The 26,398-nt window shown below is 43.3% G+C and overlaps 1 protein-coding gene across 2 annotated transcripts; it reads right to left on the minus strand.

Moving 5' to 3' along the window:
* Positions 1-26,398, minus strand: YBX3 (Y-box binding protein 3). Of its 2 annotated transcripts, XM_060658371.3 has the most exons (10): positions 25,900-26,393; positions 21,877-21,940; positions 20,794-20,827; positions 18,211-18,300; positions 16,538-16,660; positions 11,639-11,842; positions 5,512-5,609; positions 3,510-3,681; positions 2,718-2,817; positions 1-573 (listed from the first exon to the last, which is right to left on the minus strand). In XM_060658371.3, the coding sequence occupies exons 1-9, from the start codon at positions 26,162-26,164 to the stop codon at positions 2,752-2,754; spliced, it is 1,116 nt and encodes a 371-aa protein (XP_060514354.1). In that variant the 5' UTR covers positions 26,165-26,393; the 3' UTR covers positions 1-573; positions 2,718-2,751. The 2 variants fall into 2 exon arrangements, with proteins under 2 accessions (XP_060514354.1, XP_060514355.1); XM_060658372.3 differs by lacking the exon at positions 11,639-11,842 and having other exon boundaries at positions 25,900-26,398.

Here is a 26,398-nt window from a genome sequence, read left to right on the forward strand (position 1 = left end):
TTATACATCATTTCCTTTCAAGGGTAAAAATTTTATTTTTGAGGAACTCCATACTGCACATTTTTAGCAAGTCATGTAAGAAAGCAAAAATGTTATCCTCCCCTCATCCTAGAAATAAATAAGAAGGGCATAAAATTTCTTTTTAAATCACGACACTTGGAAGTTTAGCACCAGCATCCAAAATGAACAAAAAAGGGGGGAAAAAAGCATACTATATATTTCAGATTTCTTTGGTTGGGGTTCTCCCCATGTGGTATTAATATTTCTTCTTTGAATTCATATTACCAAAACAGTAAAAACCAGGAAAAAAAATATAAACCTAGTGTTGCTGAAACTGGGGAGGTTGCTCTCTCGTCTTGTGTGCAGGCATTCCCGGATCTCAGCTGGCTAGGAAACTTGGCTGACATTTTCCTTTCATAGTCGTCTGTTTCATAAAGAATAGTAAACGTTCTAATGTCCACATCTTGGTCATGACTCTTCCACATTATTGCTTGCATGTCTCTTTGGTGTTGGTAAGGTCACGGTCTGCTCTGTGCTTTCTTTTTCTAATGGTCATTAATTTCCTTAGGTCACCTGGAAAAAAAATGAAACCAAACTCAGAGTGACAAAATGACCCAAGAGTTTAAGAATAAAAAGGCAAAAAGTATGCTTTTCATGTAATTCAAGAGACAGTATTTCAGAAGGTCTACACATAATCTATTCTCACATCTACAGATCTGTAACCCTACACATTTAATACAACATTTGTGTAAACCAGAACATTCAGTACATAGTAAAAATTATATAGAATTATATGAAAGCGGGTGTCTGAGGGGCTCAATCGGTTAGGCATCTGACTCTTGACTTCAGCTCAGGTCATGATGTCACAGTTCATGAGACTGAGCCCCGAATCAGGCTAACAGCGCAGAGCCTGCTTGGGATTCTCTCTCTCACCCTCTCTCCCCACCCCTCCCCTGCTCATGTGCACTCTCTCTCTCTCCAACATTTCTTTTAAAATTATATAAAAGAGGGGCGCCTGGGTGGCGCAGTCGGTTAAGCGTCCGACTTCAGCCAGGTCACGATCTCACGGTCCGTGAGTTCGAGCCCCGCGTCAGGCTCTGGGCTGATGGCTCAGAGCCTGGAGCCTGTTTCCGATTCTGTGTCTCCCTCTCTCTCTGTCCCTCCCCCGTTCATGCTCTGTCTCTCTCTGTCCCAAAAATAAAAAAAAAAAAAAAAAAAAAAAAAAGTTGAAAAAAAAAAAATTATATAAAAGAAAATTACCATCAGGACGCCTTTTCAAATAAATGATACTACGGCATCCATAATTCTTCATAATTATTTTGGTGGTTGCACAATATCTCCTAACGTGAACAAACCCAACACTGAGCCACTTCCCAACGTTAGACAAGTTATAAATAGTACAAATATTTGTTGCCCTGTACTTTGGATTATTACCTTAGAAGCAATACCCAGAAATAACATTACTAAGTAGAAGGTTATAGCCAAATGACTGATACATAATTCTAAGTCAGTTAATGCAAGCAAATTTAAATAGGGAGTTTATTTCTGTGATACTGTCCACACAACCTAGAGATAAAACTGAATATTCCCAGCACAGCAAATGTCTACCTGATGGAAGGCTGTGAGTTTTACAGCCTCTTTTAACTAAAAGCGTATTTTTTATTTAATGCAAAGGACAACAACCAAAAAATATTCAAAAATTTAAGCCCCAGGAGTTAGTAGGTGAAAAACCCAGAAAGAAAACAACTATGGCTTATAAATTCCTTTAGGAGTGGCTCTACAATTGGGTCAGTCTAGTTCTATTTCTACCTCTATACTGAAAGTTTCCAAGATCTTTACCAAAAAAACAGAAACGCAGGAAACATCAATAAAGACAAGCTAACCTTTACGGGGAGGTTATGCTTCACCACGCCCTGATTAAGCACCTTACACATGTTATCTCACTAAATCTTTGCAACAACACTTCGTGAGTAAGTCTAGTTGGTATCCCTGTTTTACCAGCAGCAGACATTGCTGGGGCAGAGAATAAACAAACTGCTCAGTATCACCCAGCAAATGAGTAGTGGCTCCCGCACTGAGTACATAAACCTCTTGGCTCTCGCTCATTATACTGCACGGCCTCAAAATCAATTGTGTTAGTTATCAAAGGGAGAAGGGAAGGAAAAAAATACTCTAGTTTATTCTGTAGATCAGTCTCCTGTTCAAACTGGCCACTAGGTGTCACAAAAGTAAAACTTTCAAAAGTTAAGAGGTATTAATATTAAAAATTATGTCTAGAGAAAAAAAATGACCATCAATAACTGTCAAATGCTTATGCCCCCCAAAACCTAGCAAAGTAAGGTTAAATCCCATATTTAACCACTAAAACTGCTCTTTCTCCGAAGTCCTAAAGGAGATGATGGCTGATCCAGATGAACCACAGAACTGGCTCAGACTGAAATCAACAATACTTAAAATATCAGGGGCGCCTGGGTGACTCAGTGGGTTAAGCGTCCGACTCACGTCATTAAGCTCAGGTCATGATCTCATGGCTCGTGAGTTCGAGGCCCGTGCCAGGCTCTGTGCCGACAGCTCAGAGCCTGGAGCCTGCTTTGGTTTCTGTGTCTGCCTCTTTCTTTCCCCTTCTCTCGCTCATGCTGATTCTCTCTCTCAAAAATGAATAAACATTAAAAAAAAAAAAAAAATCGACTCAAGGCCCGGGCTGCCCGAGCTCTTACCTGCTGATGGTGAAGGTGCCTGGGGAGCCTGGTGTTACTCAGCACTGCTCTGCTCGGTGGCTGGAGCGGGGTTCTCAGATGGCGCTTCGCCTGCCTTGGTCTAAGTAAGACACGAAACAAAACCACAGTCCGGAAATTAATCGACCCAGGTGACAATGGAAAGTTCAAGACTAAAAGGTCTCAAAAGTTAGGATCTTCCTGCTTACGAAGGTAAATCACTCTCCAAAATTAACTATTCGTAAGTGGGAGTGAAAATTTAGTGTCAGAGAAGAATGGCCAATAAATGGCAATTAAACACCACCACTCTCCGCAACAAAGTCTCTGATACACAATTGCTTTTAATACTTGCTTAGAGAGAGCTTCCTCTCTGTACATGCTGTCCTACGTTCGGAGAGCCTTCAACATTTTAATTCTGAATCTCCATTAGTATGCATAATCCTTTCAGAGAACAACTAGTTGAACTCAAATGTTTGTTTATGTTATGTACAGGGCATTCTTTCTCCATAATATATAGATGCATAGATCTTAACTAAAATATTAAAAATATTATATTACCTTTCATATACAGATTATATATAGAATACCTATAAATGCTATATACGTATTACCTTAATATATAAACATTTATATGATTTGTAAATATAAATACATATGTAATATAATGATAACATAAAATGTTATATGATTGCCAGTTGGCAGGTTATCAAACCACACTTAGGATGGAACACTAAATAAAGTTTGACGTGATTAAGGACGATGTGGCAACATCCCCTTCCGGCTGGTTGGATTTACCTCTTTGCCATCTTGTGAAGGAGCATTAGGAGGACGGGGGCGACGCCTGTAGTTGTATGGGCGCCGGTATCCACGGCGAGCAGATGGCTGGTTTGAACCATTGGCCGCTTGTTGGTTCTCTTTATCTTCAGCCTCTCCAACAGCTGGGGCAGGTCGGGGGCGAGGAGGGCCTCTAGAGAAAAGAATGCAAAAGAAAAGACAACAGTGCAACAGGACAGGGGGCCACAAGAATAATCTTTATTTTTGAAGGTTAAAAAGTCAAGTGATCGGTATTTATTGCTAGAATACACAGGCTTGGAGCACCTGGGTGGCTCAGTCGGTTAAGCCTCCCTATTTTGGCTCAGGTCATGATCTCATGGTTCGTGGGTTCGAGCCCCATATCAGGTTCTGTGCTGACGGCTCAGAGCCTGGAGCCTGCTTAGGATTCTGTGTCTCCCTCTTTCTCTGCCCCTCCCCCGCTCACACTTTTTCTTTCAAAAATAAACATTAAACAAACAAAAGAAAAAGAATTATACACAGGCTATTGCAGCAAATGGAGCAGAGATTTTGTGGAAAAAACCCTATTTTTCCACCATTTTCCCTCTTCACCTGAATACCTATTTGTAGTGAATAAACATACTCTGGACACATATCATGGTCCTGCCAGGCACTTGATAGGCACAGATAGTAAAATTATAAAAGAAGAGTGGCTCCTGGTACCTGCCCTCCATGGACTGAGTTTAGTGGAGCCTGGAGGGATTAAACACGGAAGGAACTCTAACATAACTTTGTGCCAGAGTCTGTGCTGGTATGTTTTTGGGTTAAACATTTAATTTCAATGCTAATTCTGTACATTGGATTTCTAGTGAGAAAAATCAAGAGGTGTTGAGAGGTTAAGTATTTGGTTGGACCGTAGAGAAATGCTGCTTTTTACAGGTCGAAAAAAGTCAAATGTAACTTTCCCAAGATCACACAGCCAGGGATTGACCGGGCTGGAACCACTGTCTCCTTTCTGTTTTTGTTAAGGCACTTCTGTGAAACCTCTTATTTTGGAAGTTCTTAGTATTTAATCGTTAAGAGTCATTATGTCTACAACTGGAATGAATCCTGTGAGGAAAAGGACACAGACTGGCATAAATCCTTTCCCAAAATAATATATTCTCCTTTCAATAAACCCATGTTGCCAAACCTCCAGGTCGTATAAATATCGATCAGGAGTGAAGGTCTACTTTCTTCACTTACATCAAGGACCAGGAAAAGGAATAGGAAGGCTTATGATACAAAGAGCTTTAAAAGGTTCTGAGGGAGTCGAGCTCAATTCAGTTTTCACAAGGCATGAAGCACAAAAACCTACTCCTTCACTAATATGAATACCATTGGTGGTGTAGTAACAGTATCTAATATTTACTGAGGGCTTACTATATATATATCAGGTACCGTTAGCTTAGATTCGTTAGTACTTTTAAAAACTGTAAAATATTCCTTAATGTCCATTTTTATAGACCTGGTAAGTAAGTCTTAAGAGTCCAGGAACCTCCCAAAGGAGACACAGCTACTAACTTCAAGGTGGGAACATACACACAATTTGATCTGTAGCCTGACTTAACCCCCAGACTGCCTTCGTGATGGGACTATTCAGTACCCCACACGCTGGCTGGCACTCACTTCCTCCTTTCTCTGGCACAGCCACTGAACAACGACCCATCAATTAATTTTCTGTTTGTTTCATTCAACAGAACAAAAAAATTAAGTATTCATCTATATCATATCACAGCTAACCATACAAACCAATGGTTTTGCACAAGGATACCAAAATATTTTGTTAAATAGGGGGGACATGTCCCATGGCCGTTGGAAAACACACTGCAGAGTCCCTCTAATCCTTAGACCTCCAGTCGAAGCAGCCACTTCTTCCAATGGATCTTCCAATAATAGATCCATACAACAGCCCTTCAACAGTCTCATCCATTATGCTGTCTCTCTCAAGTCCTTCAACTGGCTGTTAGGGAACAATGTCACATACCTCCGGTACCTTGGGCGGTAAGTTGGGTTTCGATGAACCGGTCCCTGAAGTTGTGTTCCCTCTGGGACTCCCTCCTTCATCTCTCCAATTTCACCAGCCTACAAGAAGGCAGTCAGAGCTGAAAGTCAATGTCATACGACCAGACAGAAGAGACACAGAGCACACAGTTGCATTCAGATTTTTTTAAAAATTTTTTTTAATGTTTCCTTATTTTTGAGAGAGACAGAGAGTGAGTGGGGGAGGGGCAGAGGATGAGGGAGGCACAGAATCCGAAGCAGGCTCCAGGCTCTGAGCTGTCAGCGCAGAGCCCTACGGGGGGCTCGAACCCACGAACCACGAGACCATGACCTGAGCCGAAGTCGGACACTTAGACGACTGAACCACCCAGGTGTCCCATCAGATTTTTTTTTTTTAAGTAAAAAGTAAAATGCTTCATAATAAAGCCGAGAACCCTCAACTTTAACAGTGAACTGTTCAATGATTTAGATCTTTGTGAATGATAGGAAAGAAAAACTTACTTCTACTACAACAGACTTTTGTGTATCACAGAGCTCTTAGTCTTATTTGATAATACTAATTTAAACACTTTGAAATGTTCCATTCATCTCTTACCATGAAAAAAAAGAAAAAAGGACCCATTATTATAAAAGAAAAGAGAATGAGGGGCGCTTGGGTGGCTCAGTCAGTTAAGCGTCTGACTTCGGCTCAGGTCATAATCTCGCGGTTTGTGGGTTCGAGCCCCGCATCAGGCTCTGTGCTGACGTCTCAGAGCCTGGAGCTGCTTCGGATTCTGTGTCTCGCTCTCTCTCTCTGCCCCTCCCCTGCTCATGCTCTGTCTCTCTGTCTCAAAAATAAATACAACATTAAAAAAAGGGGGGGGGGGGGCGCCTGGGTGGCTCAGTCGGCTGGGCGTCCGACCTCAGCTCAGGTCATGATCTCATGGTTCGTGGGTTCGAGCCCTGCGTCACACTCTGTGCTGACAGCTCACAGCCTGGAGCCTGCTTCGGATTCTGTGTCTCCCTCTCTCTCTGACCCTCCCCCGTTCATGCTCTGTCTCTGTCTCAAAAATAAATAAACGTTAAAAAAAATTTTTTTTTTAAATAAAAAAAAAGAAAGAAAGAGAATGATATGCTACATTTGAGCAATGAGAATCTCTTCCCCCTTTCAAACTCAGATCCACTAATTCTATGAACAGGGTATCCCTTCAACCATTAATGGTTTCTACATTTAAACGTTCTCCCACACCTCTTAACACCTTCGCTTCTGACTGCTTCCTTCCGTCTCTTTGCATTTAATTATAATCTTTTAAAAAACAAAATCATACTTCCTTGATGATAAACTTCTTTCAAACTGGGGGTACAAAATTTATTTACTGTGCAACTTCCAAAGGAAAAGACAACTAAAAACAAACAAGAAAACCCACCAGACATCTCCAAAATTCTTTATAACACAGCCACATCTTAACCTTTTTTTCTCAACACTAACATCCTTTACTTCTCCATGTTACACCAGGAAAAGAAAAGCCATCAGCAAAGGATTTCCACATTCTTTCACTCTCAAATCTACCCACCTACGTGTTTGCTGTCATTTTCTTCTCTCTCCTAACCCTGCGTAAGTGGTCTATGCTCATATCTAAAGCCAACCCCTCTCTCACCTCCTAGAACACTTAAACTCTCTATCCCTCCTCCCCTTCACTGTATACTTTTCCCCCCTTCTCTACTCCATCATTTCCATCCAGGTGCATAAACATGCTGAAAGGGCACCCATCTTTTGCAATTCTTACAATACAATCACAAACTTACAAAACAGTTGGAAGTACAAGATCTAATCCTCAGGCCCAGTTCAAGTATCACCAGTTGTCCCAGTAATGTCCCTGATGGCCAAGACCCATTCAGAACCATGCCTTGAATTTAACTCTTTGCCTGAAACAGTTCTTCGACATTTCCTTGGCTTTCATGACCTTGACGCTGTTAAAAATTAGAGGCCAGTTATTTTATACGCTATCCTTCAGTTTGGGGGTTGTTTGGTGTTTCCTCATGATTTAGCTCCTGTGTATCTGGCAGGGAAGCCATAAAGTCACACCGCACCCTTCGCATCGCATCCCGTTGGGCGGCAGATGGTTTCAATTTGTGCCGTTACTGACAACGTTCAAGTTCAGGAGTAGTTAAGGTAGTATCTGGCAAGCCTACTCTGCTGTACGTTTACTCTTCTCCTCTTTGTAATTAGTGAGGATTTGGAGCAGTACGTTCAGAGTGTGTAAATGTTTCATTCCTCATCAAGTTCTCAATATATCCATTTATGTATTTATATCTGCATAGACTCATGGTTTTCTATTTTATTCAATGAGTTATAATCTGTTACTATCATTACTGGCCAATGGGAACCCTTTCAAACTGGCTCCTGTCCCTCTGACATGTCTCCAACATTCTTTGAGTACTTTCTTGCGTTTTGGCACAACAAGATGTTCTGGGCTCATATTGTACTTTCTCTGGCCCAGCTCTGAAATCAGCCACTTCTCCAAGAGAGCTTCTTTTTATTGGAGAATGGTATTTAGAAACAAAACACTGGAGGACAGGTATGCTCAATGTTATTAAGGAGTCACTGATTTCAGGCCATTTCTGGAGACAGAAATAAGGAACACACATACACAAATACATATATGTACACACACAGCATGAGTTCCACATATATAAACGTGGGTATATGTGTGTGCACGTAGAGCATACTTGATCTGTCCACCTATAACGGCTTTCACAAAGTTGTTGGTGAAGAGAGGGCTTGGGAGGCCAGGAGAGAACTCCCTACATCTCAAAACCAAACAAAAACAAAAACCCTGCTCTGACCCCACAGCCTCCTCCCAGCTACTGCCCCATTTGAGTTCCTTTACAGACAGACGAAAGGAAAACCACCACCACTAACTAACCACCACAGAAACCTCCTCAAAGGAGAATAGGAGACCTCTTCTCCCTCTCTTGAACTCATGCTAATCAGACTTGCCCTTACCGGACCACTAACTCCCAAGTTACCAACAACAGGAATCCACTCGCAGTCTAACTCCCTCCTCTCCTCCTCAGTACTTGACACGGCATCTCCTTCTGGAAATATGTTCTCCCTATCTGCTCCTTCTCATCATCCCAGACTCTTCATCTTCCTCATCTTGGAGGAAGCTGGTGTGCCCAGGACTCAGTCCTAGGATCAGTGTTCCACCTACACCCACTTTGGAGTTCATCCCATCCTGCGCCAGACCTTTCAAACTCGCACCTGGTCCCGTCTCCCCTCCTCAGGCTCCCTTAGGCCTCTGTCCCTGCCCTTCCCTCGGCCATTCATGGCTTCTCCCAGGACCTAAAACACTCGCTCCCTCGCTTCACGTAGGCCTCTTCTCAAACATGAGCCCAAAGACTTTGTAGCCACCTTATCTAAAATTACACCTTCCTAACTCGAGCCACATATTCCCTCTTGGCTGCGTTTTATTTTTCTGCCTACTTACTTCACATCTCCACTTGGAGGTAAAATTTAACGTGGGGGGGCAGAGGGGGAGGGAAGATCTCCAGATGGTTTTCACCTTTCCCCTAAACCCAATCTTTATTGTTTTCCCGTATTTGCTTAAATCAAAAACCACAGGGGTATCTTTTATGCCTCACACCACACATTCACTCCATCATCAGATGCCGTCACGTCTAGGTTTAAAATATTGCCAGAATGTGACCACTGAGCACACCCCCACTGCTAGTACTCTCATCCACGGCAGGACCATCTCCGCACAGGGGATTATAGCAGCCGGTCTCTCCCACGTCCACTGCTGCCTCCTGTGGTCTAGCTTCCATAAATAGTCCGATGGGCTCCTAAATATGTGTCTTCCCTGTTGAGATCCCTTCACTGGCTTCTCATCACATTTGGAGTAGGTCAGCAGTCCTTATCAGTCTACCAGACATGCTCTATCTGCTCTAAGACATCGCCCTAATCTCACGTCCTACCCCCCTCGGCCTCGCCCACACTGTCACCACAGGAGCCTCCCTTTAGTTCTCCGAACAGGCCAAGCTGCTGCTTCCTCAGGAACCTTGATCCACAAAAAGCAGACAGGAAAAGCAATTAGCATGTGTGAAGGGCTAGAGTTTACTAGAACTGTGGAACGGGAAGAGCATTAGCAGAGGCTGAGTTTGAATCCAGTTCTACAACTTTCTGCTGCAGGACCTTAGGTACAAGTTGCCCATTTTTTAGAATATGCAAATCTCTTCATTTGTGACAACACCAACAAAAATATGGAAACCACTGCCAATTTCATAAAGCTACAGGGAAGACTGAACGAGAACGGATTTCAAACGTCTGCCACTTCATCAGTGCCAAATAATTCATGCTCGCTCCCTTTTCTCTATCATACAGTTCTTTTCTCAGAGACGGCAAAATATTGCTATTAGTTCAGTAACCGATTCGACTTAATTTCCAAGCGGAAATTAAATTCAAATTAAGCTAGATAGGTATTATCTTTGAAAAACCAGAAGTCGTGTGGTCACTGATGTATCATGCTATATCATGTCCTTTGTACAGAAGGGAAATTCTATTGGTCTGTATATTATCATTTTTTTTCCCCTGTTGTGTCAGTTTCGGTTTTTATACAGTAAAAAATGTTTCCAAAGACTTTTCTCTTTGACCTCAATATTTAACATCCTAGAGATCTCACTATACTTTTAAACCATTAGCCTAGCTATTATGGAAGAGAGTTTTAGGGATTTTCATTTGATGCTACTGATTGCCTTAAGCAGACTTCTTTAGTGTCTGAACATCCAAGCATGGGATGTATTAGAAAGATTCTAAAAATACTGAAGGAATCTAAGGACAGCTTTTATTTCATATATGGAATGGGTAAGATAGTCAGCTCAAGTTAAAACAAGACCATGCGATTATCAGAATAAGCACATGTGTTTCAAAACTAGTTTTCAACCAGCTTCTGCAAACGATGTTCTACATAGCACTAAAGAATCCCTTTGCTCTGAACCTTCAATTCCTAAGGTAAAATATACTTTATTTTAAACCACATAGAAAAGAATCGTGTTCTCAAAAAAAGATACGTGCGGATGTGCAAAATACTAAGAAAGATTATTTCAGGAAAGTACTACTAATGCCCTAAAAATAAATGTGTATTACAATCTCTCTGACTCTTCCTGTTCTCATTTCCTAGAAGCCCAGAGTGCTGCCCTAAAGAAACCTACTATGCCCCATGTACCCAGTCTCTCCATATATGCAAGTCTACTCGTTATTTTTAGCACATTCGTCAGGGACAGCTGTTAAAGAGTAGAAGAGAAATAACAAGAAGCAATGTAGAAAGAACATAGTCATGCATGATGGGATAAGAGATGGGTAGCAAAGAACAGACTGAACATAACGTTCAGTCAAAACACTTCGTGGAAAAACAGAAAACAAAAACCAAGGACACTAAGAGGAAAAAGTTATAGCTAGTGGTAACAAAAAATCACGTCCTATGCCAAGTTTTCCAAGTTTCTTGGGGAACTGCAGAGTTGTTACAATGTTTATCGATTATAGGTCAGGTTCACAATAGCTCTGTCAGTATTTTTCAGCAAAAAAGGAGAATAATAACTCATCAACAATCCCCATCTACAATAGCTTTTCTTACTAACACCATGTCATGCAAATTAAAAACTCTATAGATTTCCTCTATCCTAAGACACCGAGCTAAATATCTTCGCCTTTGATTTAATCACCATGACCCCATGGAAGAGGCACGTTATTATGCCCGTTCAATGGATGAGAATTAGTTTTTGCAAAAGCTCACAGACTCAAGTTGGCAGAGACAAGATTCAAATCCAAGTCTGCTGACTTCAGAGTTCAAAGTCTTAAAACGCATAACCACCTGTCTCTCTACTTTAAACTGTCCCGTGGTCCCCAGGGTGCCCAATTACGGGCATGGCTCCTGTGGTTATGCTTTTGAAAATGTCACTAGAATGGCTGCTCCGAAAGAACAGACTAAAGGCCTCGCCTCACAGCTTTTGGAGCATCAGGAAGCCACAAGCAAGGTCTGATTTCCGGCGGCTGGTGTTGGAGGAGGAGGAGGAGGAAGAGGAAGGACGGAGGGGTGAGGACGGCTGAAGAAAAGTCCCAGGTGCAATTTTACCTGCATTCTGTTGGGATGGGGAAAGACCCGTGAGCGACGGTCAAAGGTCTGTCCCACGTGGTAAGGCGGGAACCGCCTCCGGTACTGAGGGCGATACTGGGGGCGGCGCAGCTGACTCCGGGCCCCAGAGAACTGCCCGTCAGTGGCAGGGGGGTCAAATCCTTCACTGCTGCCGCTCCCTTCCTCCTCCTCCTCCCCAGCGTACTAGCAAGCAAAGAAACAGAGATTCAGAAGAAGTTTCAGCAAGGACAGAACCAAAGAATACTGCTCAGGATGAATATCACCAAAGGAAAAACAAAATCTCCCCCAAAGGGAATAATCCCCTCTATTATACGGACAAAATGCATTTAACCCAGGTTATCGTGTGATTACCTGGGATAAACTACATTAAGATTAAAGTAGATCTGGGCAGATAAAATATTAAGAAGCAGAAAAGCAAAAGCAATCAATCTATAATGAATTGACGAGTCATCTCATTAGAATTGGTGAATAACGGTGGGGCTGGGGAGGGTGTCTGGGTGGCTCGGTTGAGCGCCCTGCTCCTGACTTTGGCTCAGGTCATGATCCCAGAGTCCTGAGATTGAGCCCCACGTAAGTCTCTGTGCTGAGCATGGAGCCTGCCTCACGTTCTTCCTCCCTTCCTCCCTCCCCCTCTTGTCTCTCTCTCCCTCTGTCCTCTCCCCCACGCATGCTCTCACTCTCTCTCAAAAAAAGAATTGGTGAATCATCAGTTGAACAACCAAAGAAAACATGTGCAAGGTTGTTAACAGTTTAATAGCTCCAGCTAATGTGTGTCTCCCAACATCTGCCATCCAATGGGGCAGAGTCAGGGCAAAGCAAGAAAAAAAACATTGTGTGGCATTAACAGTTTTGTCCTAAGAGTCCTACCTTCCTAGAGCCGTTCTCAAAGTGTGGCTGGGGTCTCCAAAAACCTTTCAGAGGTGGGGGGCGGGTACCCAGTTCAAACGATTCTTATAATGGTGCAAGGATACTATTTGCCCTTTCCACTCTTATTCTCTCATGGGTATATGGAGGCTCCAAACAACCACAGGGACACAGAGCCTCTTAGCTGACTGAATGCAGAAGGAGATACGAAAGCCCAGCTGGCTTCTATTAAACCAAGTAGAGATCTGCAAAAATATGAAGCAACACCACTCTTCTCACTCAATTTAAAAACCTAGTTTTCAGGGGCGCCTAGGTGGCTCCGTCCGTTAAGTGTCTGACTTGAGCACAGGTCATGATCTCACGGTCCGTGGGTTTGAGCCCTGCATTGGGCTGTGCTGCTTCAGATCCTCTGTCCCTCTCTCTGCCCCTCCCTTGCTCTCTTTCTCTCAGAAATGAATGTTAAAAATATCAAAAAATAAATAAAAATAAAAGCCTAGTTTTCATTAAAAATGTTATTTATATTTATGTGTAATGAGCTTATTTACAATCAATTAAACATCTCTTAAATGTCTGCTCTAATTGCTAACAGATATAAACACACATAAAACCTCTGGGATCATCGATAATAATTAAACATATAAATGGGTCCAAAAACCAGTAAATTTGAGAACCACTGACTTACAGCATGATTTTCTTTATAGGCTTTGGAATAAAGTTTTAATTGCACTTTTATAGTAGTAAGTAATAGACACAGGCAGTTTCTAAATATAGGCCTTATTAACAAAGGAAACTACCGACCCCACATTTTTTCCTATATTTAAGCTACTATATATCACATACTAATATTTTATATAAAAATATAAATAGCCAAACATCCCTCAAAGAATTTATTTCAAATCTCACACTAAAGGATATAGATATGCAAATACAGAAGGCAGTCAAGGGAAGTAATTATAGTTTTCAAAAATGAATAAATTAAAAACTAATAAAATAATGACCCATTTCTTTTGGGGGTGAGGGTATTTAAGATTTAGAACACTCCAGAATCAGCCACACAGGCAACTAAATTCCCAAAAGGTGAAAGTTTCAGCTACCACCTCCAGTAATTTCAGAAAAATCCAGCCATTGTACACTTCATAAAACCTGTACCAGCTACAATCGACAACTACGTAACACATTGGCATAAAAAAGTAAAAAAGAAACATTAGCATAGAAATCATACACCAAAATACTAAGTGTGAGACTGCATTATTCTTCTTTTTAGGCTATTCTCTATCTTTTTGAGTTTTATACAGCCAAATCTTTCATTAATTACCTTTCCAAACAGGAATAATGGCACCACCCTTGCCAAACATGCTCTTGAGAGAGAGTCAATAAGCTGTCAGGATGTCAGGACATCCCAATAAAAAAAAAAAACAAAAAAAAACAAAAAAAAAACCTTCATTTACACATACTTTCAGAATTTTGAAAGTTTTCTTTCTAAGGAGCTTTCACACGCAGGACTTTGCAATTTCCAGCTGAGGAGGAAAGTCTTTAAGGAAAAACTGCTAACGTTTTTCTACCGCTTTTACTTCTGAATTCACGTAATAATCAAAATACAGTTGCCCCTTGAACAACGAGAAGGTTAGGGGCACCAATGCTGTCAAAAACCCATGTGTTCAAACTCCCCCAAAACGTAACAACTAAAAGCCTACTGTTTCCTGGAAGCCTACTGACAACATACAGTCAATTAACACTTATTTTGTATGTTACGTGTATGATACACTGTATTCTTACAGCAAATTAAGCCACAGAAAAGACAATGTTATTCAGAAAATCATAAGGAAAATACATTTATATTCATGTACTGTATTTACCAAAAAACACCTGCTGTCAGTGGACCCACACAATTCAAACACGTGTTATTCAAGGGTCGACTGCCATCACAACCAGAGTTCTGTGAATCTGATGAACTTGGAAAAGTTAACATGCTATATAATAAATGCTACAGTAGCTCATTCCTACTCGCCACCTCCAGCACAGGTTTTTATTAACAATCAAACAGGAGGGATGCCTGGGTGGCTCAGTCGGTTAAGTGTCCGACTTCGGCTCAGGTCAGTCTGTGGGTTCTCGCAGTCTGTGGGTTCGAGCCCCACGTTGGGCTCTGTGCTGACAGCTCGGAGCCTGGAGCCTGTTTCGGATTCTGTGTCTCCCTCTTTCTCTGACCCTCCCTGTTCATGCTCTCTCTCTCTGTCTCAAAAATAAATAAATGTTAAAAAAAACAAAAAACAAAAAACAATCAAACAGGATAAGGGGGGCACCTGGATGGCTCGTCGGTTAAGCGTCCAACTCCGTTCAGGTCATGATCCCAGGGTCGTGGGATCCAGCCCCACCTTGGACTCCTCACGTTGGACTCTTCACTGAGTGTGGAGCCTGCTTAAGATTCTCTCTCCCTCTGCCCCGTCCCCACGCATGTGTGTGCTCTCTCAAAAATAAATAAACTTTAAAAAAAAAATCAGTAAGATAAGCAAAACACGGGTATGAAAAATACAAAACTAGATGAGGGGATGGGAAGATGGGTGAAATAGGTGATGGGGATGAAGGAGGGCACTTGTCACGATGAGCACAGGGTGATGTATGTATCTGTTGGATTACTAGATGATACACCTGAAACATGTTAATGTAACACCTATGTTAACTAACGGGAATCAAAATAGAAACTTAAAAAGAATAAAAATAAAATAGCAGTAAAATAAAAAAAGAAAAATACAGAAAGAAAAATAAGAGGTCATCAGGTAGCTGATAAAAAACCAATCTGGAGGGCGGGCGGGCGGGGGGGTGGGGGGGGCGCCTGGGTGGCTCTGTTGGTTAAACATCCGACTCTTGATTTCAGCTCACATCATGATCTCACAATTCATGAGATCGAGCCCCGTGTCAGGTTCTTCCCTGACAGGATGGAGCCTGCTTGGGATTTCTGTCTCCCTCTCTCTCTGCCCCTCCCCGACTCATTTGCATGTGTGCACACTCTCTCAAAAGTAAATAAATAAACATTAAAAAAAATCAACTTAGGCAGGGTGTGAAGATGACAGAATTAAGAGGGAAAGCATTAAGGTAAGTGGAAAGATATAAATCTATGAAAGCATAACAATAAATCATTCTCATTTTGCAGACTTTCTTTTCTGGTGGGATTTTTCAAAAGGTTTCCTCGGATGATACGCAAAGTCATAGTCTAGGGCTCACAAAGCATCTCGAGTCTTATTCTGTAAGTGCCAATCCCAAGTACTAATTCTAGAAACCTCAAAAAATGATTCAAATTTAACGGGCTCCTCATGACCACAAATGAATGGGATTCTTTTTGGGTGCCTTGAGTGTGCTTCAAACTGAGCCTTTTAAGTAAGCTCCAGACAGACCCGGTTGTAAACCCTTTCGCCTGGATTGTTACCAATCTAGAGAACTAAAAATCTGGAGTATCACTTACTGCTTCTTTACTTTAAAATAATGGGAAAATGCTACGCTGAATAAACCAGCTACTTAATCGAGGTAAATTAATACTTCTGCGGTCAGTGCTGGGTTTTTTGCCTATTCCTGAGCTATCCCCCATTCTCCTTGCCAACCAAACACTTCTTTTCTTAGAGGTCAACAGTGCTCGTGCCAAGAGATGAACAGCTTTAGGCCAATCATGGAAATCCCGTTCCCCTTTGCCAGTGAATGCCACATGACCAGGTTCTGGCCAGATAAAAGAGCCAAATAAAGAGAAAGCCCTTTTGACGACCCTGGCACAGCCTATCTTAATTAAGCCCTTCCTCTTAAAAGATAGTTGTCTGTTACTTGCAGCCAAATACGTACAAACTGATACAACTTCTGAATGGCCAGTTTCCAAAGAGACCCGTGGCTATGGATGAATTCTGGGCACTACAAATTTCCCTTCCCAAACCAAATCATTCTGTGCCTCCGGGAGGAGATACATTTATCTGCTGCAGGTATGTATACTTCGTTTTACACGTGGGAACTCTTTCAGGCACTGAGACAACATACATTACGGGGAGGCCCACGGCGTCTGCCATAGTAGCCACGTCTGTAACGGCGCCGATCAGCAGCATAACGGCTCCCTTCCACGGGAACGCCATCCGGTCCAGTCACATTGGCTGCTTCTGCACCCTGAGAAAGAAGACAAAGACGGCCTCAAAATCAAAAGAAGCTAACTCAACTAACCCCTTTCACCCCTGCCCCCCATAAAAAACCAGCCTGGGACAGTCAGAATGTTAAAGCTGGCAGAACGTACCCACAATTCCTACTGTGATCTCAAATACACACCCAAGTCTTAATAAGATCAGCAAGGTGCTTGGTGTCCTGATTATAAATGTAGTTTCTTTGCTCACACAACCTAAACTCTCCCTTCTTGTTTGGTTATGCTAAGTTCAAAAACGGTATGTACCTCTTTAAAGAACACACACCGGTAAATGTAATGCGACTATGAAAGAAGTTATGCTAGACCAGGAAGAATATTTCTCCATGGGAAAAAAAAATGAGATGTTATCTTCCTAGAACAACACTGAAACCTAGATTATTCTAAGAGGCACTAAGAGAACAGCTCTTCATGGGCTCGAGTGGCTCTGTCCAGCACTGAGCTATTGAGAGGGAAACTTCTTCCATCTCCGCAGCAACACAAGAGTCCTGGATTGAGTAAGAAGACATCGTTTCCACAAATGTAGTGCTGCTTTAGACCGTCTTAGTATCCTTCAAACACACTCAGCGTTCTTATTCTCTTACGGACAAGGAGATAAAAGATAAAATAATGCTTCAAAAACATAAAAAAAAAAATCAGACAAAAGAGATTCCAAAGAATATATTTCACATTCAACATCTATTTGTAAAACCTCAAGTTCTGAAAACATATGAAGGTGAAATTAACCTGGCAATACAAAATTTTAAGAGTTGGATGGGATAACAGAGATCATTATAGGTCAGCATTTGCTGGTGGATGATTTGAAACTCCAGGTTTGCAACACAGCTGAGGGATCACATTAGTAAAGAAATCATTTAAGTTTCTGTATTAAATAAATGTGGAGCCTGGGTGGCTCAGTCAGTTAAGCATCCGACTCTTGATTTTGGCTCAGGTCATGATCTCTCTTTCTGCACTTTCATCGTGGAGCCTGCTTGGGATATTCCCTCCATCTCTCCCCCCACCCCCCACCCTGCCCCACTCGTGCTCTTTCAAAATAAATAAATAAACTTTAAAAAAAGGTATCTTTTTCCCCAAAGCAACTTTTATCCATTTAATACTATAAGTGTTATGGGGCACCTGGCTGGCTCAGTCTGTGGAGCATTTGACTCTTGATCTCAGGGTCATGAGTTGGAGCCCCATGTTGGGTGCAGGGATTAAAAAAATACTATAAAAATTTTAATCTACACTGGAATACACATTTGGTACCGAAATAAAATACGTCCTTTAACTTTTAAAAAATTAGCTTCTCCCTCTATAACTAAATAGGGCTCTTCATCATTTATTAAGTGAGAAATTACAACCTCCTCTTATAATCAATCAAAGAACATTTATAGCAGTATTCAGTAATCAAAAATTTTCTACTTAAAAGTCACTTCTGTCAAAAATCCAAAATAATGTTAATTCATAAGGGGCTGCGAGACCACTCACTATGCAAGAAAACCGTGTGCTAGCACACTTCGATACCCAGCCACGATAGTCTCACCTTCTCCCCCTCAACCACATCAAACTCTACAGTTTCTCCATCTCCTACACTGCGCAGGTACTTCCGTGGGTTGTTCTTCTTGATGGCAGTCTGTCAAGAGAACAGAAAATTCTAAATGAAGAGTATGTCAATATTGGCCACAGATTTCATCTCGCAAGTTTACTGCATACGTTATTGTTTTTTGAAATTACTCTCCCACTCACCTGGATCTTCAAAACAGTAATAAAAAACAAAACAAAACAAAACAAAAACACGGCAAAACTATGTTCCGCATTTTCTTAATTTGTGGTATCCTTTGAAATTCATCTTGGTAGGTGGATTCAACAGGATGTGCAGTTACTACCCACCTCCGTTACAGCCTGATCATGAAATTGGAAATATTAGTTCCCTCAAGCTATCAGGCATCTAAGATTTAGACTGTACCTCTATGGGTGAGGGGAAAGGGGTGATGCCTTCATGAAGTCCTGCTTAAACACACATATATTTTTTATTTTATTTTATTTTATTTATTTATTTATTTATTTTTCTTTTTAGGTGGAGAAACTATCTACAGACAAGAGAATCTCAAAAAGAATTTTAAAAGAAGCGAAGGAGAGGAGGGATGATGAAGACTAGAGAAAAGGAATTTTAAAATGCCAGGGGGGATAAATACACCTGATGGAACACACAAAATTACCTCAGGAACGAAACATTACTGATAATCATAATCTGGCCTCTTTTCCCCCTTCCTCCATTTTATGGAGAAGGAAAACAATGAAGCTGGTAAGGGATTTTGCTGAAGACATAAAGATACAGGCTGCATGGGTTGGGGGTGGGGGGGGGTGGGTAGGGGGAATCCATATCCCTGCACTGTATCCATATGATATTTATCCAATACTTTCCCCATCACACCATTCATATCTCACTCATCCCTGCACATTCTGTGATAATACATTAAAAGTTTAATGGAGATGTTCTGCTGCATGAAACACCCACACCTCAGTATCTGCATATGAAAAGGCCTCCCCTTTTCGGTCAGTGGCGGGGAGAATAATTCCTGCAAAGAATTTCCATTTCTTTAGCTGGTATCTCTAAATAGTTAAAGGGGCTCTGAGTTTCTATGGAACTAGGTCAACCTTATTTTATAAAGCGATTAGGCATGTGTAATCCAGCCCTTCCCTTACTCTGAGTGGGAGGGAGGAGGGAAAAAGAGGAGCCAATGCCACAGAGACCTCACCCACGGAGGAAGAAAGGCGGCTCAGGGCAGGATATCTGCGCGCAGTTAGCACATTCAGCCATTCCAAAAACAGCCCCTCCCTGCCGGCTCGTTCCCTTTTTCCTGTTCAACGGGGCAGGCCTCAACACATGGAGGTGACTCACCACGCAACCTCATGGGGGCTGGAATCAGGTCACAGACTTGCAGGCTAATGATGCTGGCCACCAGGACACAAACTTGTGAGGTCCCTATAATGTAGCTGTCAAACACAGACTGCTTAACCCCAAAGGTCTACCTGTTAACCTCTAGGTATGAGAAGAAACACTTTCTTTCAGTCTGTTTTAACTTTAAAGGTCACTGGGTCTCAACAACAACAACAACAAATCTCAAATTATCTAGGCACAACTGAAATACATCCAGTCAAGCAGAAACGTAAACAGCAGAAACCACAATAGAGAGCTTAATCTTAGATATTACTCTCCCCAGTCACCACTCCCACCCCAATTCGCCCACGACCCAAAACAGAAGGAAACAAAACCAAAGAAAACCAGATGCTGCTTCACAGAGCCCTGCAGGTAGGTACTGGTCTTAGTACCTGACTCTGTATTTTCCTGTTACACACTAAGCTCCCCACAGATATGAGACAATTGGCTGGAAATTAAATAAATATACAAAAAGAACAACGAGGGCAGGCGTCTCTTCTTTTAACCTGTATTGTAAAACAAGTCCAGGCTGCATAATGAAATAAAGAGCATCCTAGGCCAGGAATGTAAAGAAAGACAAAGACATCAGTAGCCAAGAAGCCCATGGTTCCCATATTTTACCCATCTCCTACATCTCCGAATCCAAAGGGATGTGGACCTTTTGACCCGGACATGTGCTAACCATGCCTCATTTTTACAGGAGTGAGGATTATCCTGGGCATTGGGGAGTTTTCTCATGTCCTGGCTACACACACCCTAACCATCTGCTTTGCTGCGCTATTTACAAGTCAGAGCCACTCGGGGAGAAGAGCTTTAACCAACACCCACCCAGGCAAAAGCCACATCAGTTCCAGCCAAACACGGAAGGGGAACCACAAGATCAGGAAAATAAGATGGTAACACGGGAACAGAGTTCTGCTAAGGAGTCAAAGGCTTTAAAAATTAGCAACTGGTCTGAGTATTACTTCGTTCGACTGCAAAAATAAAAGGCTAAAATGATGGGACAGAAGAGTTTATCTGCCGATCTTAAAATGTGCAAGTGTGCTCTCTTGCCAGAATAAAACCATGCAAAGCGTTTAGAGTGGAATGATGGTTTACAGGACTTCATCTTGGAAAAGGGACACGAGCAGGTCACAGACACCCGTCTCTTCACACAGCAAATGTAGCATTTATTATCCCTCTTACCTGATGTACAAACACATCTTCTTTGGTGTCATTTCTGTTAGAAGACAAAAAGTTCACAAATGAAAGTACTAGATATGGGGAAAAACTTAAAAGAACAGATGTTTTATGAGTTTAGATCCCAAGACCTCAAAAAGGCAACATAACATCTTTGTTTCTCCTCAACTTAGAAGCCCAGAATCGGTCCCTGATAAAAACTTCCAAACCTGCAAGATCCCTGTCATACTCCTCCATATTACCACAGTGCTTAGATCCAAGTGTACAGAATCTACAGAAACATCCCTTCCCTCTCATCGCCTCCTAAATCACGTGGAATGTAATCAGAGCCCGAGATTTCCTTCCCAGTAAAAAGCAAAGCAAGACAGTAAAAGGACAGGGCACAGCTGTGAACTAGGCTCTCCTTACACTGAAACCTAAAACAGCACCCTCCCCACCACCCTGCCCTAACTCACCCCACCCCCCAACCAAATCAGTTAAGGAAGAAATTAAGGAATTTTTAAGGGGGGGGGGGGGCGGTGCGGGCAAAGCGAATGACTGTATCACGTAAAAACATCACCAGACTGCCAACAGTCTACAGCTGCGTTCTCCTTCCTATAGGGTTAGAAGCTACCGTCGTTTAAAGAAAACACTACACTTTCTACGCAGGACTTGGGCCAGACCTGGGTTACAGATCTAGCTCAATTACTCACTAGTTGTGTGACCCTGGGAAAGTTGCTTAACCAGTCTAAGACTCCATTTCTCCATCTGTGAAATTACAGATAGGGTCTCAATTGTCCTAAGGCCCTTCCCATGTCTCTTTTATCTCCCTCACCTTCAATTTTCTTTTAATGACTGGATGTTTAAAAACATGTCATTTATCCATACTCTGGAAGTGTATTTTAATTAATATTTAATAACCACTAGCTTAGAAAGGAGAATGGTCACAGTGCTTACAAATCTTAAAACTTACTCCAGCCATCAACTGAAAACAAAATGAACAAAAAAACTTACATAAGCCATTTAAAAAGTCTGGTCAAGGATCTATAAACTGCTGGTGCCACAAAGCAAGCATGCATTTAAAACATGTACGGAGATACAAGCACGTACCGATTTATGAATCCATATCCATTTCTGACGTTGAACCATTTAACAGTGCCAAGGACTTTGGTGGCTAAAATAAGATTAAGCAGATAAATTAGTATCTGACCTACAAAGAGATAAAGCTCATATCGCTAAGGTCTTGATAGCATTATATAAAGCCTAAACATACCGGAGGAAACCATTAAAGGCTTAATTCTAAAATATATTAGGAAAAGAAAATGGAGCAAGGGAAGACACCATAGGAAAATGCTTTCCAGAAGCCTACAGCTTTCTTCCTCGTTAAATGTTTCAGTACAGTCATAAGGAGTGGTCGGAAAGTCTATACATTTCTGCAATAACTCAAATTGAAAGACATCACGGAAAAAACAAACAACGTTCTTTACGATTAAAGTTTTCGCATGGAAAAGTTTTGCCGGTGCCAAAGAAGGGTCTAATGAAATGAGAATGCAGGCAGACGAATAAGGTCAAGTACCAATGACCCTAACACATCACTTTTGCACTTTGAGACTGGGCAAACTTTAGTAAGTGAAATAGTAGCTCCCTGTTACTAGCTAATCTACAAAGACGTAAAGTAGCTTGTCCAGCCGCCAGATGGGGGCCTATCAGAGGAGTCAAGAGTAATAATAGAACTGAGGCTGTCTCAACCCGTTCTGTACTCACCACCCCAAGACAGGAGGTAACAGGCCTTTCCAAACCATAGTGATGAATTTGGGCTTCTGTTTCATTGTTTACCCTGCTCCCTGCAGTTGGGGAGAATCAAACTCATCCTTTTTTGGGTTTTGTTTTTGTTTTTACAAAATCTCCCTCTTTAACTTGAATGTCTCTACTTTCCATCGCTGAGTAGGGCCCTTTCTGTACCATGCCAGACTTCAACAGAATTGAAGAGAAGGAATCTAAATGAACAGGATGGTCCTGGAACTTGTACTTTGTACATTCATATTTATGTCAGCCGTCGAGTATGATTTGAGAAGACTCCTTTGAATCACTTGTGAATGTCAAATTCAGAACCTCTAGGAAATGCCTATGTCTAAATTCAGGAAATGCATAAAGCGATTATCAAGACTCAATGAAACGGGAAATCTGACAATACAGTACCTAACAACAACAACAACAACAAAAAAAACGCTTAGAAGAGAATGAAAGCAACAGCATTAACTGTTACTAGGGCTGCTTCTCTATGAGATACAAACTTTATAACTTCCAAGGATAAACAATGAGGATTCAGTTTTCAAATTTAAGACTAAATAGTAATTAGGACTCGTTTTGTTGTGGACAGAGCCAGTTCTGAGTTTCGCTATATTGATATGCTTAAGGAAGTATTTTAGCTCTCTTTGTAAAAAGAAAAAAAAAAAACAAAACCCCAGCTCTATCTATGCCTCCAAAGTCATTCAGAGCCCATCACTGACTGAGCAATCTCCAGCTCTAATTCCAAGTGAGGAAGATCTTTCCAACAAAGAGACTGAACCTTTGGAATGTTCGGTTTTAAACCATTTAATTAGAAATTTGAAGGTCAAGGAAGAAAAAAAAAATTTATGTTTTAGATCTAAATGTACACACAGAAGAGGCCCATTTTTGATAAACCATAGGCTTTTACGTCACACTTTTAAGTTATTTCAAGTGATAGAGTTTTTGTGCCTCCTGTCATTTGCCCCAAAATTAATGACCTAGGACAATATAAAGACAGGAACTCTTTTAAAGGAATAATCTTGATTAGAAAGGCAACACTAACAGAACAGCAAAAAAAAGATGAAAAATCGTTTTCAAGTCTAACTTCAAACCAGGCTGAAGGCTATTTTGACTCCTCAGTGTAGATTTTTAAATTTTCCTAATTCCACCAACACTCCCAACAATTTCACAGGGTCAAACACATTCATGCACACTTCTTGCTTTAAAACCATACCCTCACGTCACATACACAAGGAGGAAGGGGGGACAGAGGAAGACCATATGGCTTCCATAATGTTTATTAGAAGGAAAGTTTTCTTTCACCCGGGGAAACCACTTTCTCCGGCCTACGGCTATCCACTGAGGCTAAGGACTGTTTGTAGGAACTCAAATGGAAGACTCCAAAACCAGAATTCCATTTCAGTCAGCACTGTGCCTGGCACATTTTAGGCACCCCTGTGTTTGCCTGGCAGAGGGAAGGAGATGGCAGGACACTCTGGGCAGGGACAGCCAGTGTTGAAATGTCATGTAGAAGGCCATCCTTCATTTTAAGAGTTGGGAGTTACAGCAGAAAGATACAAGACCTCCAGACTCATCACCTGGGATGCGGGAGAGGCTTAATAGCAGTTGGTGGTTAAGAGAACTAATTTCTCTGTTCCTTTCATCTTTCAAGATGCCTGCTTTAGTTTAAAATCCAGCAGTTCAGTTGAGATCCAGAAGGGTACAAGGATCAAGGGAAAACCTGCAAAAGTTCCTGTCCACAAAATAAGTCACCGTTAAGAGTATATCTTAACTCTGCTTTGGAAAACGGGAGGCTGTCTCTCTCACTCTGTACAGAAGTGCTCCCAGAAACATTTGTTGGAAACAATAATCAGAATACTGACTAGACTGAAGTACCCCTTTAGTCCAGCAAAATAAGAGCAAGTTGTGGTTTTTTTTTTTTTTTTAATTACTATTATTTATTTTTTCTGAGAGAGAGAGAGAGCGTGCGCGCGCGTGCGCAGGGGCGGGGCAGAGAGAGAGGGAGAGAGAAAGAATCCCAAGCAGGTTCCAGGCTGTCAGCGCAGAGGAGGGCAAGTTTCTCTCTTAACCTACACAGGTTAGTTTTAGCATGCCGCTCCCCAGCAACTGAGAAAAAGCCCCGGAAAACAAACAAACAAACAAACAAAAAACACAAAAAACAAGGAAACCGGCCTCTCAAGGTAGGGAACATGGAACTGTTGTATTACACGCTCTTCACATTATTCGCTTTTCTTCCCACGAAATTGGGCAGGCAAGGCTCAGACAGATCAAACCCGCCCCGCCCCAAACACTGGAAATGTCTCCGAAGCATCCGACACCATCTCTTAACTTTCCTGTTTAAAAGAGCGACTGACATAGACACGCACCCTTTGGAGGGTTTCTTCACCACCCACCTGCTTCATAAACACGCTTAAGGCCTCACAGGGCGTTCCAGAAGGGCTGAAAACGCTGAAGTAAGACGACGAAGCCAACAAGGACCACAGAAAACGATTCGAAGGCTCTGCCCGCACAAACCTGAACGAGACCTCTTCCCACCTGCTCTGCTAAGTTACAAGTCCCAAGATAAGGGTGTTCTGAACAAACGTCATACCCACGCTATCGACCAAGTTTTTTCAGCTGCTGCACCGAGCGCGTTCCCACAGTCCGGGAAGAAGAATACGCGTGAGCGATTGGTGAGCGCAGCAGTGGGCACAGGGAGGGAGGAGGACGTGGGACCGAGACCCAAGTTTCCCGGAGAGGATTGCAACACCCCTTCGCCGGCATGTGGCCGACAGAAGCATGGCGTCTTTCCCGTGCCCATGTGGGAAGGGCGTCAGGGACAGACACCTGAGCCTTCTCAGCAAGAAGCCTTTCCACCTTGCCCTGCCCGTCCCCCGGCCCCCACTTACCCCGTCCCCCCCCCCCCGGGGGAAATCCTCCCCTCACCCCCGATCCCCAGCGAGGGCTCCACCGTGCCCGTCCCACGTGTCTGTCCCTCCCCTCCATCCACGGCCATCCCTGCCCTGCGTCCTCGTTCCCAGACCGCCGCTCCTTTCCTCTTTGGACCGAGGTAGCCCCCCCACTACGGGAAGGTGCCACAATGCCTGCGCCTAAGGTGACAAAAGTCAAGACCCCAGCTCGCCGGCCCGGGACCGGGAGAGGCGCGCACCGGGCGGGGAGGAGCGCAGGGCGGCGCGCGCGCACCCGGGAGCCCCACAGGGCGGGCGGGCTGCGGCCCCGGGCGCTGGGAACCCCCTGCTGTCACTCCGGCGCCCCCGGTAGGAAACGCGGCGGGCGCTGCCCGCACGTGCCCGGCCGCCCGCCCCACTCGGAGCGGTCCCCACCCTCCGGGGCCTGACTCACCGAGAACTTTTTTCTCCGCGTCTTCACTGCCGGCGGGGGCTGAAGAGGCGGGGGCCGCGGTGCCCGTGGCTGCGGGGGCCGCGTCCCCACCGGGGTTTCCTGCGACGAGGGCGGCGGGCGCCGGGGCCGCGGCCTGGGGCGCGCCGCTGCCCACCGGGCTCTTGGGCGCGGGGTCCTGGGGGGCCGCGGCGGCCGCCTCCGCCGGAGCCTGCGGGAGGGTGGTGCTGGTGGAGGTGGTGGTGGTGGCCTCGCCCGCCTCGCTCATGCCGCCTCCTCTGCTCTCACTCGGGCACCTCGGTGGCGGTTGGTCGGCGGTTGGCGCGGCTGGAGGTCGCGGCGGCCGGGGCTCGCTCTCTGGGAGGCCGGTGGCGGCTCTCGCGGCGCAGGCGGCGGCGGCCGAGGTGGGGTCTCGCGGCGGAGGCGGCTCGAGCTCTCGGGCTGCGCGCTCGCTCTTGGGCTCCTCGCTCGATCTTACTGCCCCAAAAATGGCCCCGCACAA

This window comes from Panthera onca, chromosome B4, assembly GCF_046562875.1.
Source record: "Panthera onca isolate mPanOnc1 chromosome B4, mPanOnc1 haplotype 2, whole genome shotgun sequence".
Lineage (NCBI taxonomy): Eukaryota > Metazoa > Chordata > Mammalia > Carnivora > Felidae > Panthera > Panthera onca.

Coding starts and splice junctions, on each gene's coding strand:
- YBX3 (XM_060658371.3), bottom strand. CDS start 26,164: ATGAGCGAGGCGGGCGAGGCCACCACCACCACCTCCACCAGCACCACC. Junction 21,941..25,899: donor CGCGGAGAAAAAAGTTCTCG/GTGAGTCAGGCC, acceptor ATCTTATTTTAG/CCACCAAAGTCCTTGGCACT. Junction 18,301..20,793: donor AAGATGTGTTTGTACATCAG/GTAAGAGGGATA, acceptor TTCTCTTGACAG/ACTGCCATCAAGAAGAACAA.